Source organism: Strigops habroptila, unplaced genomic scaffold (genome assembly GCF_004027225.2).
Source record: "Strigops habroptila isolate Jane unplaced genomic scaffold, bStrHab1.2.pri NW_022045589.1_ctg1, whole genome shotgun sequence".
Lineage (NCBI taxonomy): Eukaryota > Metazoa > Chordata > Aves > Psittaciformes > Psittacidae > Strigops > Strigops habroptila.
The window spans coordinates 1-11,974 of NW_022651071.1; the positions used below are offsets into that span (position 1 = coordinate 1).

Here is an 11,974-nt window from a genome sequence, read left to right on the forward strand (position 1 = left end):
ATGGCTCCATGTTGGGTCCAACTTGGGTCCATGTTGGGTCAATGATGGCTCCATGTTGATCCATGATGGATTCATCTTGGCTCAATGATGGCTCCATGATGGGTCCATGTTGGTCCATGATGGCTTCATGGTGGGTCCATGATGGCTCCATCTTGGGTTTATGATGGGTTCATGTTGGGTTGATGTTTGGTCAATGATTGGTCCATGTTGGGTCCAACTTGGGTCCATCTTGGCTCAATATTGGGTCCATATTGAGTCTATGATGGGTCAGTGATGGGTCCATGGTGGCTCCATGATGGCTCCATCTTGAGTCTATGATGGGCCTATATTGAGTCTATGATGGGGCAATGTTGGGTTGATGTTTGGTCAATGATGGGTCCATGTTGGCTCCATGATGGCTCCATGTTGGGTCAGTGATGGGTTGATGATGGGTTGATGATGGGTCGCTGATGGGTCAATAATGGGTCGATGATGGGTTGAAGATGGGTTGAAGATGGGTCGATGGTGGGTTGAAGATGGGTCGATGATGGGTCGATGATGGGTCAATGCTGGATTGATGATGGGTCGATGAAGGGTCGATGATGGGTCGATGATGGGTTGGTGATGGGTCCATGCTGGATTGATGATGGGTTGATGATGGGTTGAAGATGGGTCGATGATGGGTTGATGTTTGGTCAATGATGGGTCAATGTTGGCTCCATGTTGGGTCAATGCTGGGTCGATGGTGGGTCGATGGTGGGTCGATGATGGGTCGATGATGGGTCGATGGTGGGTCGATGATGGGTCGATGATGGGTCGATGATGGGTCGATGATGGGTTGATGATGGGTTGATGGTGGCTCCATGGTGGCTCCATGGCGGCTCCACGGCGGCTCGTGGGGCAGGAGGAGGAGGCGCTGCTGTCGGAGATGGACGTGACGGGCCAGGCCTTCGAGGACATGCAGGAGCAGAACCTGCGGCTGCTGCAGCAGCTCCGCGAGAAGGACGACGCCAACTTCAAGCTCATGTCGGAGCGCATCAAAGCCAACCAGATCCACAAGCTGCTGCGCGAGGAGAAGGACGAGCTGGCCGAGCAGGTCCTGGCCCTCAAGGCACAGGTAGGGCCCCAGGGGGGCGCCCCATGGACCTCGGCGGGGGTCGGACAACCCGTAAGTGGGTGTTGGAGGACCATAGATGGGGTTGGAGGACCCATAAGTGGTGCTGGAGGACTATGGATGGGGTTGGAGGACCCATAAGCGGGTGCTGGAGGACCATAGATGGGGTTGGAGGACCCATAAGTGGGTGCTGGAGGACCATAGATGGGGTTGGAGGCCCCATAAGTGGGTGCTGGAGGACCATAGATGGGGTTGGAGGCCCCATAAGTGGGTGCTGGAGGACCATAGATGGGGTTGGAGGACCCATAAGTGGGTGCTGGAGGAGCTTGGATGGGGTTGGAGGACCCATAAGCGGGTGCTGGAGGACCATAGATGGGGTTGGAGGACCCATAAGTGGGTGCTGGAGGACCATAGATGGGGTTGGAGGACCCATAAGTGGGTGCTGGAGGACCATAGATGGGGTTGGAGGCCCCATAAGTGGGTGCTGGAGGACCATAGATGGGGTTGGAGGCCCCATAAGTGGGTGCTGGAGGACCATAGATGGGGTTGGAGGCCCCATAAGTGGGTGCTGGAGGACCATAGATGGGGTTGGAGGACCCATAAGTGGGTGCTGGAGGACCATAGATGGGGTTGGAGGACCCATAAGTGGGTGCTGGAGGACCATAGATGGGGTTGGAGGCCCCATAAGTGGGTGCTGGAGGACCATAGATGGGGTTGGAGGACCCATAAGTGGGTGCTGGAGGACCATAGATGGGGTTGGAGGCCCCATAAGTGGGTGCTGGAGGACCATAGATGGGGTTGGAGGCCCCATAAGTGGGTGCTGGAGGACCATAGATGGGGTTGGAGGACCCATAAGTGGGTGCTGGAGGAGCTTGGATGGGGTTGGAGGACCCATAAGTGGTGCTGGAGGACCTCAGGTGGAGTTGGAGGACTCGTAAGTGGGTGCTGGAGGACCGTAGATGGGGTTGGAGGACCCATAAGTGGGTGCTGGAGGACCATAGATGGGGTTGGAGCACCCAGAAGTGGTGCTGGAGGAGCTTGGATGGGGTTGGAGGCCCCATAAGTGGTGCTGGAGGACTATACATGGGGTTGGAGGACTATAGATGGGGTTGGAGGACCCATAAGTGGGTGCTGGAGCCCCATAGATGGGGTTGGAAGCCCCATAGATGGGGTCGGAGGCCCCATAAGTGTCACTGGAGCCCCATAGATGGGGTTGGAAGCCCCATAAGTGTCACTGGAGCCCCATAGATGGGGTCAGAGGCTCCATAAGTGTCACTGGAGCCCCATAGATGGGGTCGGAGGCCCCGTGAGTGGGCCCTGGAGCCCCATGGATGGGGTTGGAGGCCCCATAAGTGTCACTGGAGCCTCATAGATGGGGTTGGAAGCCCCATAAGTGTCCCTGGAGCCCCATGGATGGGGTTGGAAGCCCCATAAGTGTCCCTGGAGCCCCATAGATGGGGTTGGAAGCCCCATAAGTGTCCCTGGAGCCCCATAGATGGGGTCGGAAGCCCCATAAGCGGGTGCTGGAGCCCCATAAGTGGGTTCTGGAGGAGCTTGGATGGAGTTGGAGGACCCATAAGTGTCACTGGAGGCCCTTGGATGGGGTCGGAGGCCCCATAAGCGGGTGCTGGAGCCCCATGGATGGGGTCAGAGGCCCCATAAGCGGGTGCTGGAGCCCCATAAGCAGGTGCCGGCGCCCCATAAGCGGGTGCTGGAGCCCCATAAGTGGCCCTGGAGCCCCATAAGCGGGTGCCAGAGCCCCATAAGCGGGTGCTGGAGCCCCATAAGCAGGTGCTGGAGCCCCATAGATGGGGTCGGAGGCCTCATAAGTGGGTTCTGGAGGAGCTTGGATGGAGTTGGAGGACCCATAAGTGTCACTGGAGGCCCTTGGATGCAGTTGGAGCCCCATAAGTGGGTGCTGGAGCCCCATAAGTGTCCCTGGAGCCCCATGGATGGGGCCGGAGGCCCCATAAGTGGCCCTGGAGCCCCACAAGCGGGTGCCGGAGCCCCATAGCTGGGGTCGGAGGCCCCACAAGCGGGTGCTGGAGCCCCATAAGCGGGTGCCGGAGCCCCACAAGTGGGTGCCGGAGCCCCACAAGCGGGTGCTGGAGCCCCATAAGCAGGTGCCGGAGCCCCATAAGCGGGTGCTGGAGCCCCATGGATAGGGTCGGAAGCCCCACAAGCGGGTGCTGGAGCCCCATAGATGGGGTTGGAGCCCCATAAGCGGGTGCTGGAGCCCCATGGATGGGGTCGGAAGCCCCACAAGCGGGTGCTGGAGCCCCATAGATGGGGTTGGAGCCCCACAAGCGGGTGCCGGCGCCCCACAAGCGGGTGCTGGAGCCCCATGGATGGGGTTGGAGCCCCATAAGCGGGTGCTGGAGCCCCATAAGTGGCCCTGGAGCCCCATAAGCGGGTGCTGGAGCCCCATAGATGGGGTCGGAGGCCCCACAAGCAGGTGCCGGAGCCCCATGCATGGGGTTGGAGCCCCACAAGCGGGTGCCGGAGCCCCACACGCAGGTGCCGGAGCCCCACAGGCGGGTGCTGGAGCCCCATGGATGGGGTTGGAGCCCCACAGGCGGGTGCCGGCGCCCCCCAGCGGTGTCCGTGGGGCGCAGGTGGACGCGCAGCTGCTGCTGGTGCAGAAGCTGGAGGAGAAGGAGCGGGCGCTGCAGAGCAGCCTGGCCGCCGTCGAGAAGGAGCTGGCGCTGCGCTCCCAGGCCCTGGAGCTCAACAAGAGGAAGGTGGGGACGGGGGGAACGGGGCTGGGAATGGGGCAGGGATGGGGATGGGATGGGGCTGGGAATGGGGGGGGAATGGGGCAGGAATGGGGCTGGGAATGGGGGGGGAATGGGGCGGGAATGGGGATGGGAATGGGGCAGGAATGGGGATGGGAATGGGGCAGGAATGGGAGGGGAATGGGGGGGAATGGAGGGGGAATGGGGCTGGGAATGGGGGGAGAATGGGGGGGAATGGGGATGGGAATGGGGGGGAATGGGAGGGGAATGGGGGGTAATGGGGCTGGGAATGGGGGGGAATGGGAGGGGAATGGGGGGTAATGGGGCTGGGAATGGGGATGGGAATGGGGCTGGGATGGGGCTGGGATGGGGGGAGAATGGGGCTGGGAATGGGGTGGGGAATGAGGGGGAATGGGGCTGGGATGGGGCTGGGATGGGGGGAGAATGGGGCTGGGAATGGGGTGGGGAATGAGGGGGAATGGGGCTGGAATGGGGGTGGGATGGGGCTGGGATGGGGGGAGAATGGGGTGGGGAATGAGGGGGAATGGGGCTGGAATGGGGGTGGGAATGGGGATGGGATGGGGGGAATGGGGTTGGGAATGGGGTTGGGAATGGGGCTGGGAATGGGGGGGAATGGGGATGGGATGGGAATGGGGCAGGGAATGGGATGGGAATGGGGAGGGAGTGGGGCTGGGAATGGGGGGCAATGGGGGGCAAGGGGAACGTGGGGCCCTGGAGGAGGAGGCTCAGCCGTGGGGAGCACGAGGAAGCTCAGTGGTGGGTCTGTAGAGACCCCAATGGGTCGCTGTGGGTCCCAGTGTGCCCCTATGGGTCCCAATGTGCCCCTATGGCCCCACTGAGCCCCTATGGCCCCCACTGAGCCCCTATGGCCCCACTGAGCCCCTATGGCCCCCAATGAGTCCCTATGGCCCCAATGAGTCCCTATGGCCCCAATGAGCCCCTATGGCCCCAATGAGTCCCTATGGCCCCCAATGAGTCCCTATGGCCCCAATGAGCCCCTGTGGCCCCCAATGAGCCCCTATGGCCCCAATGAGTCCCTATGGCCCCCAATGAGTCCCTATGGCCCCAATGAGCCCCTGTGGCCCCAATGAGCCCCTATGGCCCCCAATGAGTCCCTATGGCCCCAATGATCCCCTATGGCCCCAATGAGTCCCTATGGCCCCCAATGATTCCCTATGGCCCCAATGAGCCCCTATGGCCCCAATGAGCCCCTGTGGCCCCAATGAGTCCCTATGGCCCCAATGAGTCCCTATGGCCCCAATGAGCCCCTATGGCCCCAATGAGCCCCTATGGCCCCAATGTATCCCTATGGCCCCACTGAGTCCCTATGGCCCCACTGAGCCCCTGTGGCCCCACTGAGCGCCTGTGCCCCCCGGCTGTGGGTCTGTTGCAGGCGGTGGAGGCGGCGCAGTGCCCCAATGAGCCCCTATGGCCCCAATGTATCCCTATGACCCCAATGTATCCCTATGGCCCCACTGAGTCCCTATGACCCCAATGTATCCCTATGGCCCCACTGAGTCCCTATGGCCCCAATGTATCCCTATGGCCCCAATGAGCCCCTATGGCCCCAATGCATGTCTGTGCCCCCCGGCTGTGGGTCTGTTGCAGGCGGTGGAGGCGGCGCAGTGCCCCAATGAGCCCCTATGGCCCCAATGTATCCCTATGACCCCAATGTATCCCTATGGCCCCACTGAGTCCCTATGACCCCAATGTATCCCTATGGCCCCACTGAGTCCCTATGGCCCCAATGTATCCCTATGGCCCCAATGAGCCCCTATGGCCCCAATGCATGTCTGTGCCCCCCGGCTGTGGGTCTGTGGCAGGCGGTGGAGGCGGCGCAGTTGGCCGAGGACCTGCGGGCGCAGGGGGAGCACGTGCAGGCGCGGCTGCGGGAGCTGCAGAGCTGCGCCGCCGAGAACCGCGCCGCCAAGGACAAGGAGTCGCTCAGCCTCAAGAGAGCGCAGGTGCGCCATGGGGCGCCAGGGGGCGCTATGGGGCGGCTATGGGGCGGCTATGGGGCCGGTATAGGGCGGGTATGGGGCGGGTATGGGGGGGATATGGGGTGCTATGGGGCGGCTATGGGGCGCTATGGGGCAGCTATGGGGCGCTATGGGGCAGCTATGGGGCGCTATGGGGCGGCTATGGGGCAGCTATGGGGCGGCTATGGGGCGCTATGGGGGGGATATGGGGTGCTATCAGGCAGCTATGGGGCACGAGGGTGCGCTATGAGGCGGCTATGGGGTGCGAGGGGGCGCTATGGGGCGGCTATGGGGCAGCTACGGGGCGCTATGGGGCGGCTATGTGGTGGATATGGGGCGGCTATGGGGCGCTATGGGGGGGATATGGGGCGCTATGGGGCGCTATGGGGGGGATATGGGGCGCTATGGGGGGGATATGGGGTGCCGGGGCGGGATATGGGGTGGCTATGGGGCGCTATGGGGGGGATATGGGGCGCTATGGGGGGGATATGGGGTGCCGGGGCGGGATATGGGGTGTCTATGGGGTGGATATGGGGTAGCTATGGGGCACTATGGGGTGGATATGGGGGGCTATGGGTGGATATGGGGGGCTGTGGGAGGTTATGGGGGGGCTATGGGGCACTATAGGGTGGATATGGGGGTCTGTAGGGTGTGTATGGGGTGGATATGGGGGGGCTATGGGTGTCTATGGATGGATATGGGGGGTCTATGGGGTGGATGTGGGGGGCTATGGGGGGCTGTGGGTGGATATGGGGGGCTATGGGGTGGATATGGGGGGATATGAGGTGTCTATGGGGGACTATGGGGTGGATATGGGGGGCTATGGAGGGATATGGGGTGTCTATGGGGGGCTATGGGGTGGATTTGGGGGGCTATGGGGTGGATATGGGGGGATATGAGGTGTCTATGGGGGACTATGGGGTGGATATGGGGGGCTATGGGGGGATATGGGGTGTCTATGGGGGGCTATGGGGTGGATATGGGGGGCTATGGGGTGGATATGGGGGGCTATGGCTGGATATCTGGTGTCTATGGGGTGTTTATGGGGGTCTAAGGGGGCTATGGGGGGGCTGTGGGGGGCTATGGGGTGACTATGGGGGACTATGGGTGGATATGGGGGGTCTGTGGGGTGGATATGGTGGCATATGGGGGGGCTATGGGTGGATATGGGGTGTCTGTGGGGTGTCTGTGTGTCCCTATGGGTCACTGTGGGTCTTCATGTGTCTCTATGGGTCGCTATGGGTCTGTATGGGTGTGTATGGTGTCTATGGGTCTCTATGGGTCTTTATGGGTCCTATGGTCCCTATGGGTCTTTATGGGTCTATATGGGTCGCCATGTGTCCCTATGGGTCCCTATGTGTCTCTATGGTGTCTATGGGTCTTTGTGGTTCCCTATGGGTGTTTATGGGTCACTATGGGTCGCTATGGGTCGCTATGGGTCGCTGTGGGTCCCGCCCCACAGGAGGAGCTCTCGCGGCTGCGGCGGAAGCTGGAGAAGCAGCGCAAGGTCGAGGTTTACGCCGACGCCGACCAGATCCTGCAGGAGGAGATCAAGGAGTATCGGGTGAGGGGGGGCACCCATGGGTGCTGGGGGGGGGGGGGGGGGGGGGGGGGGGGGGCGGGACCCACGCGTGGGTGCTGAAGGCCTTGGAGGACCCAGAAGTGGGTCTTGAAGCCCTTTGGCTGCGCTTGGAGGACCCAGAAGTGGGGGCTGGAGGACCTTGGGTGGCCTTTGGAGCCCAATGGGTGTCCCCAGCACCCCCATAGGTGCCACCTCCATTGCCCCTCATTGCCCCCCATGGCCCCCATTGCCCCCCATTGTCCCCATTGCCCCCATTGCCCCATTACTCCCATTCCCCCTATTCCCCCCTTTCCCCCCATTGTCCCATCGCCCCCATTCCCCCCATCACCCCCATTCCCCCCATTGCCCCATTCCCCCCATCACCCCCATTCCCCCCATTCCCTCCATCACCCCCATTGCCCCCATTGCCCCCCATTGCCCCATCACCCCATTGCCCCACATCACCCCCATTCCATTCCCCCATTCCCCCCATCACCCCCATTCCTCCCTTTCCCCCCATTCCCCCATTGCCCCCCATCACCCCCATTCCCCCCATTACCCCCATTCCCCCCATTGCCCCCATTCCCTTATCACCCCCATTCCCCCCATTGCCCCCCATCATCCCCATTCTCCCCATTGTCCCATTGCCCCCCATTACTCCCATCACCCCATTACCCCCATTGTCCCCCATTTCCCCATTGCCCCCCATGGCCCCCATCACCCCATTGCCCCATTACCCCCATTACCCCCCTTTCCCCCCATTCCTCCCTTTCCCCTCATTCCCCCCCATCGCCCCCATCACCCCCGTTGCCCCATTCCCCCCATTGCCCCCCATCACCCCCATTCCCCCCATCGCCCCCATTCCCCCCCATTCCCCCCATTCCCCCATCACCCCCATTCCCCCCATCACTCCCTTCCCCCCATTACCCCCATCACCCCATTCCCCCCCATTGCCCCCATTCTCCCATTTCCCCCCATTCCCCCCTCACCCCCATTCCCCCCCTCACCCCCATTCCCCCATCACTCCCATCCCCCCCATCACCCCCATTCCCCCCATTGCCCCCATTCCCCCCATTGCCCCCATCCCCCCCATTCCCCCCATTCCCCCCATTGCCCCCCATTGCCCCATTCCCCCCTTTCCCCCCATTGCCCCCATCACCCCCATTCCCCCCATTGCCCCCATCACCCCCATTCCCCCCATCACCCCATGCCCCCCATTCCCCCCATCACCCCATGCCCCCCATTCCCCCCATCACTCCCATCCCCCCCATTTCCCCCCATTACCCCATTGCCCCATCACCCCCATTGCCCCCCATTGTCCCCATCACCCCCATTCCCCCCATCACCCCCATTCCCCCCCTCACTCCCATTCCCCCCATGCCCCCCATTCCCCCCCTTGCCCCATCACCCCCATTGCCCCCCATGCCCCCCATTGCCTCCCCTCACCCCATGGCCCCCCATGGCCCCCCGCAGGCGCGCCTGACGTGCCCATGCTGCAACGCGCGCAAGAAGGACGCCGTCCTCACCAAGTGCTTCCACGTCTTCTGCTTCGAGTGCGTGCGCAGCCGCTACGAGACGCGGCAGCGCAAGTGCCCCAAGTGCAACGCGGCCTTCGGGGCGCACGACTTCCACCGCGTCTACATCAGCTGAGCCCCATAGCGACCCATAGCGACCTATAGTGCCCCATAGATACCCAGAGACACCCCATAGAGCCACATAGAGACCCCATAGAGCCACATAGACACCCCATTGATCTCTGCGGGCAGCTACAGGGCCCATGAGTTCCACCGCGTCTACATCAGCTGAGCCCCGCGGCGCCCCATAGCGACCCACAGCGACCCATAGCACGCTATAGTGCCCCATAGATACCCAGAGACACCCCATAGAGCCACATAGAGACCCCATAGGGCCACATAGAGACCCCATTGATCTCTGCGGGCAGCTACAGGGCCCATGAGTTCCACTGCGTCTACATCAGCTGAGCCCCATAGCACCCCACAGCGACCCATAGCGACCCATAGCGACCCAGAGACACCCCATAGAGCCACATAGAGACCCCATTGATCTCTGCGGGCGGCTACAGGGCCCATGAGTTCCACTGCGTCTACATCAGCTGAGCCCCACGGCGCCCCACAGCGACCCATAGCGACCCATAGTGACCCAGAGAGACCCCATAGAGCCACATAGAGACCCCATAGAGCCACATAGAGACCCCATTGATCTCTGTGGTCACCTGTGGGGCCCATGGCTTCTACCGTGTCTACATCAGCTGAGCCCCATAGCGACCCACGGCGACCCATAGAGCCCCAGAGACACCCCATAGAGCCACATAGAGACCCCATAGAGCCACATAGAGACCCCATTGATCTCTGTGGGCAGCTACAGGGCCCATGAGTTCCACTGCGTCTACATCAGCTGAGCCCCATAGCACCCCACAGCGACCCATAGCGACCCATAGAGCCCCAGAGACACCCCATAGAGCCACATAGAGACCCCATTGATCTCTGCGGGCGGCTACAGGGCCCATGAGTTCCACCGCGTCTACATCAGCTGAGCCCCACGGCGCCCCACAGCGACCCATAGCGACCCATAGTGACCCATAGAGACCCTGCAGTGCCCCAGAGAGACCCCATAGAGCCACATAGAGACCCCATAGAGCCACATAGAGACCCCATTGATCTCTGTGGTCACCTGTGGGGCCCATGGCTTCTACCGTGTCTACATCAGCTGAGCCCCATAGCGACCCACGGCGACCCATAGAGCCCCAGAGACACCCCATAGAGCCACATAGAGACCCCATAGAGCCACATAGAGACCCCATTGATCTCTGCGGGCGGCTACAGGGCCCATGAGTTCCACTGCGTCTACATCAGCTGAGCCCCATAGCGACCCATAGCGACCCATAGCGACCCATAGAGACTCTGTAGTGCCCCAGAGAGACCCCATAGAGCCACATAGAAACCCCATAGAGCCACATAGAGACCCCATTGATCTCTGTGGTCACCTGTGGGGCCCATGGCTTCCACCGTGTCTACATCAGCTGAGCCCCATAGCGACCCACGGCGACCCATAGAGCCCCAGAGACACCCCATAGAGCCACATAGAGACCCCATAGAGCCACATAGAGACCCCATTGATCTCTGCGGGCGGCTACAGGGCCCATGAGTTCCACTGCGTCTACATCAGCTGAGCCCCACGGCGCCCCACAGCGACCCATAGCGACCCATAGCGACCCATAGAGACTCTGTAGTGCCCCAGAGAGACCCCATAGAGCCACATAGAAACCCCATAGAGCCACATAGAGACCCCATTGATCTCTGTGGTCACCTGTGGGGCCCATGGCTTCCACCGTGTCTACATCAGCTGAGCCCCATAGCGACCCACGGCGACCCATAGAGCCCCAGAGACACCCCATAGAGCCACATAGAGACCCCATAGAGCCACATAGAGACCCCATTGATCTCTGCGGGCGGCTACAGGGCCCATGAGTTCCACCGCGTCTACATCAGCTGAGCCCCATAGTGACCCATAGCGACCTATAGTGCCCCATAGATACCCAGAGACACCCCATAGAGCCACATAGAGACCCCATAGAGCCACGTAGAGACCCCATTGATCTCTGTGGTCGGCTACAGGGCCCATGAGTTCCACTGCGTCTACATCAGCTGAGCCCCATAGCGACCCATAGCACGCTATAGTGCCCCATAGATACCCAGAGACACCCCATAGAGCCACATAGAGACCCCATAGAGCCACATAGAGACCCCATTGATCTCTGCGGGCGGCTACAGGGCCCATGAGTTCCACTGCGTCTACATCAGCTGAGCCCCACGGCGCCCCACAGCGACCCATAGCGACCCATAGCGACACACAGCGACCCATAGCGACCCATAGCGACCCATAGAGCCCCAGAGACACCCCATTGATCTCTGTGCCCGGCTACAGGGCCCACGAGTTCCACCACATCTACGTCAGCTGAGCCTCAGGGAGCTCCTGAGAGACCCATAGTGCCCCATAGATACCCCATAGTGCCCCATAGATACCCTATAACACCCCATAGAGACCCTATAACACCCCAGAGAGACCCCATTGATCTCTGTGGTCACCTGTGGGGCCCATGGCTTCCACCGTGTCTACGTCAGCTGAGCCCCATAGCGACCCACAGCGACCCATAGCGACCCATAGAGACCCTGTAGTGCCCCAGAGAGACCCCATAGAGCCACATAGATACCCCATTGATCTCTGCGGTCGGCTATGGGGCCCATGGCTTCCACTGCGTCTACGTCAGCTGAGCCCCATAGCGACCCATAGATATCCCATAGTGCCCCATAGAGACCCTGTAGCACCCCAGAGAGATCCCATTGATCTCTGTGGTCACCTACAGGGCCCATGACTTCCACCGCGTCTACGTCAGCTGAGCCCCATAGCGACCCATAGCACCCTATAGTGCCCCATAGACACCCCATAGCGTCCCATAGAGCCCCATTGATCCCTATTATCACCTCTGGGGCTCATGACTTCCACCGTGTCTGCATCAGCTGGGCCCCAGACAGCACCCATGGCTGCCCCATAGCGACCCACAGCC

At 61.6% G+C, this 11,974-nt stretch overlaps 1 protein-coding gene across 22 annotated transcripts; it reads left to right on the forward strand.

The window, feature by feature from the left end:
- The first annotated feature begins 659 nt into the window (after positions 1–659).
- On the forward strand, positions 660–11,879 carry LOC115602948 (E3 ubiquitin-protein ligase BRE1B-like). 22 transcript variants are annotated; one of them, XM_030474404.1, is made up of 7 exons: positions 660–1,096; positions 3,669–3,834; positions 5,673–5,813; positions 7,291–7,392; positions 8,863–9,030; positions 9,187–9,254; positions 11,098–11,879. In XM_030474404.1, the coding sequence occupies exons 1-6, from the start codon at positions 854–856 to the stop codon at positions 9,252–9,254; spliced, it is 888 nt and encodes a 295-aa protein (XP_030330264.1). In that variant the 5' UTR covers positions 660–853; the 3' UTR covers positions 11,098–11,879. The 22 variants fall into 22 exon arrangements, 15 of the variants coding, with proteins under 15 accessions (XP_030330264.1, XP_030330265.1, XP_030330263.1 ...); XM_030474405.1 differs by having other exon boundaries at positions 8,863–9,015; positions 9,172–9,254; XM_030474403.1 differs by having other exon boundaries at positions 8,863–9,015; positions 9,172–9,281; positions 9,740–11,875.
- The last annotated feature ends 95 nt before the right edge of the window (positions 11,880–11,974 follow it).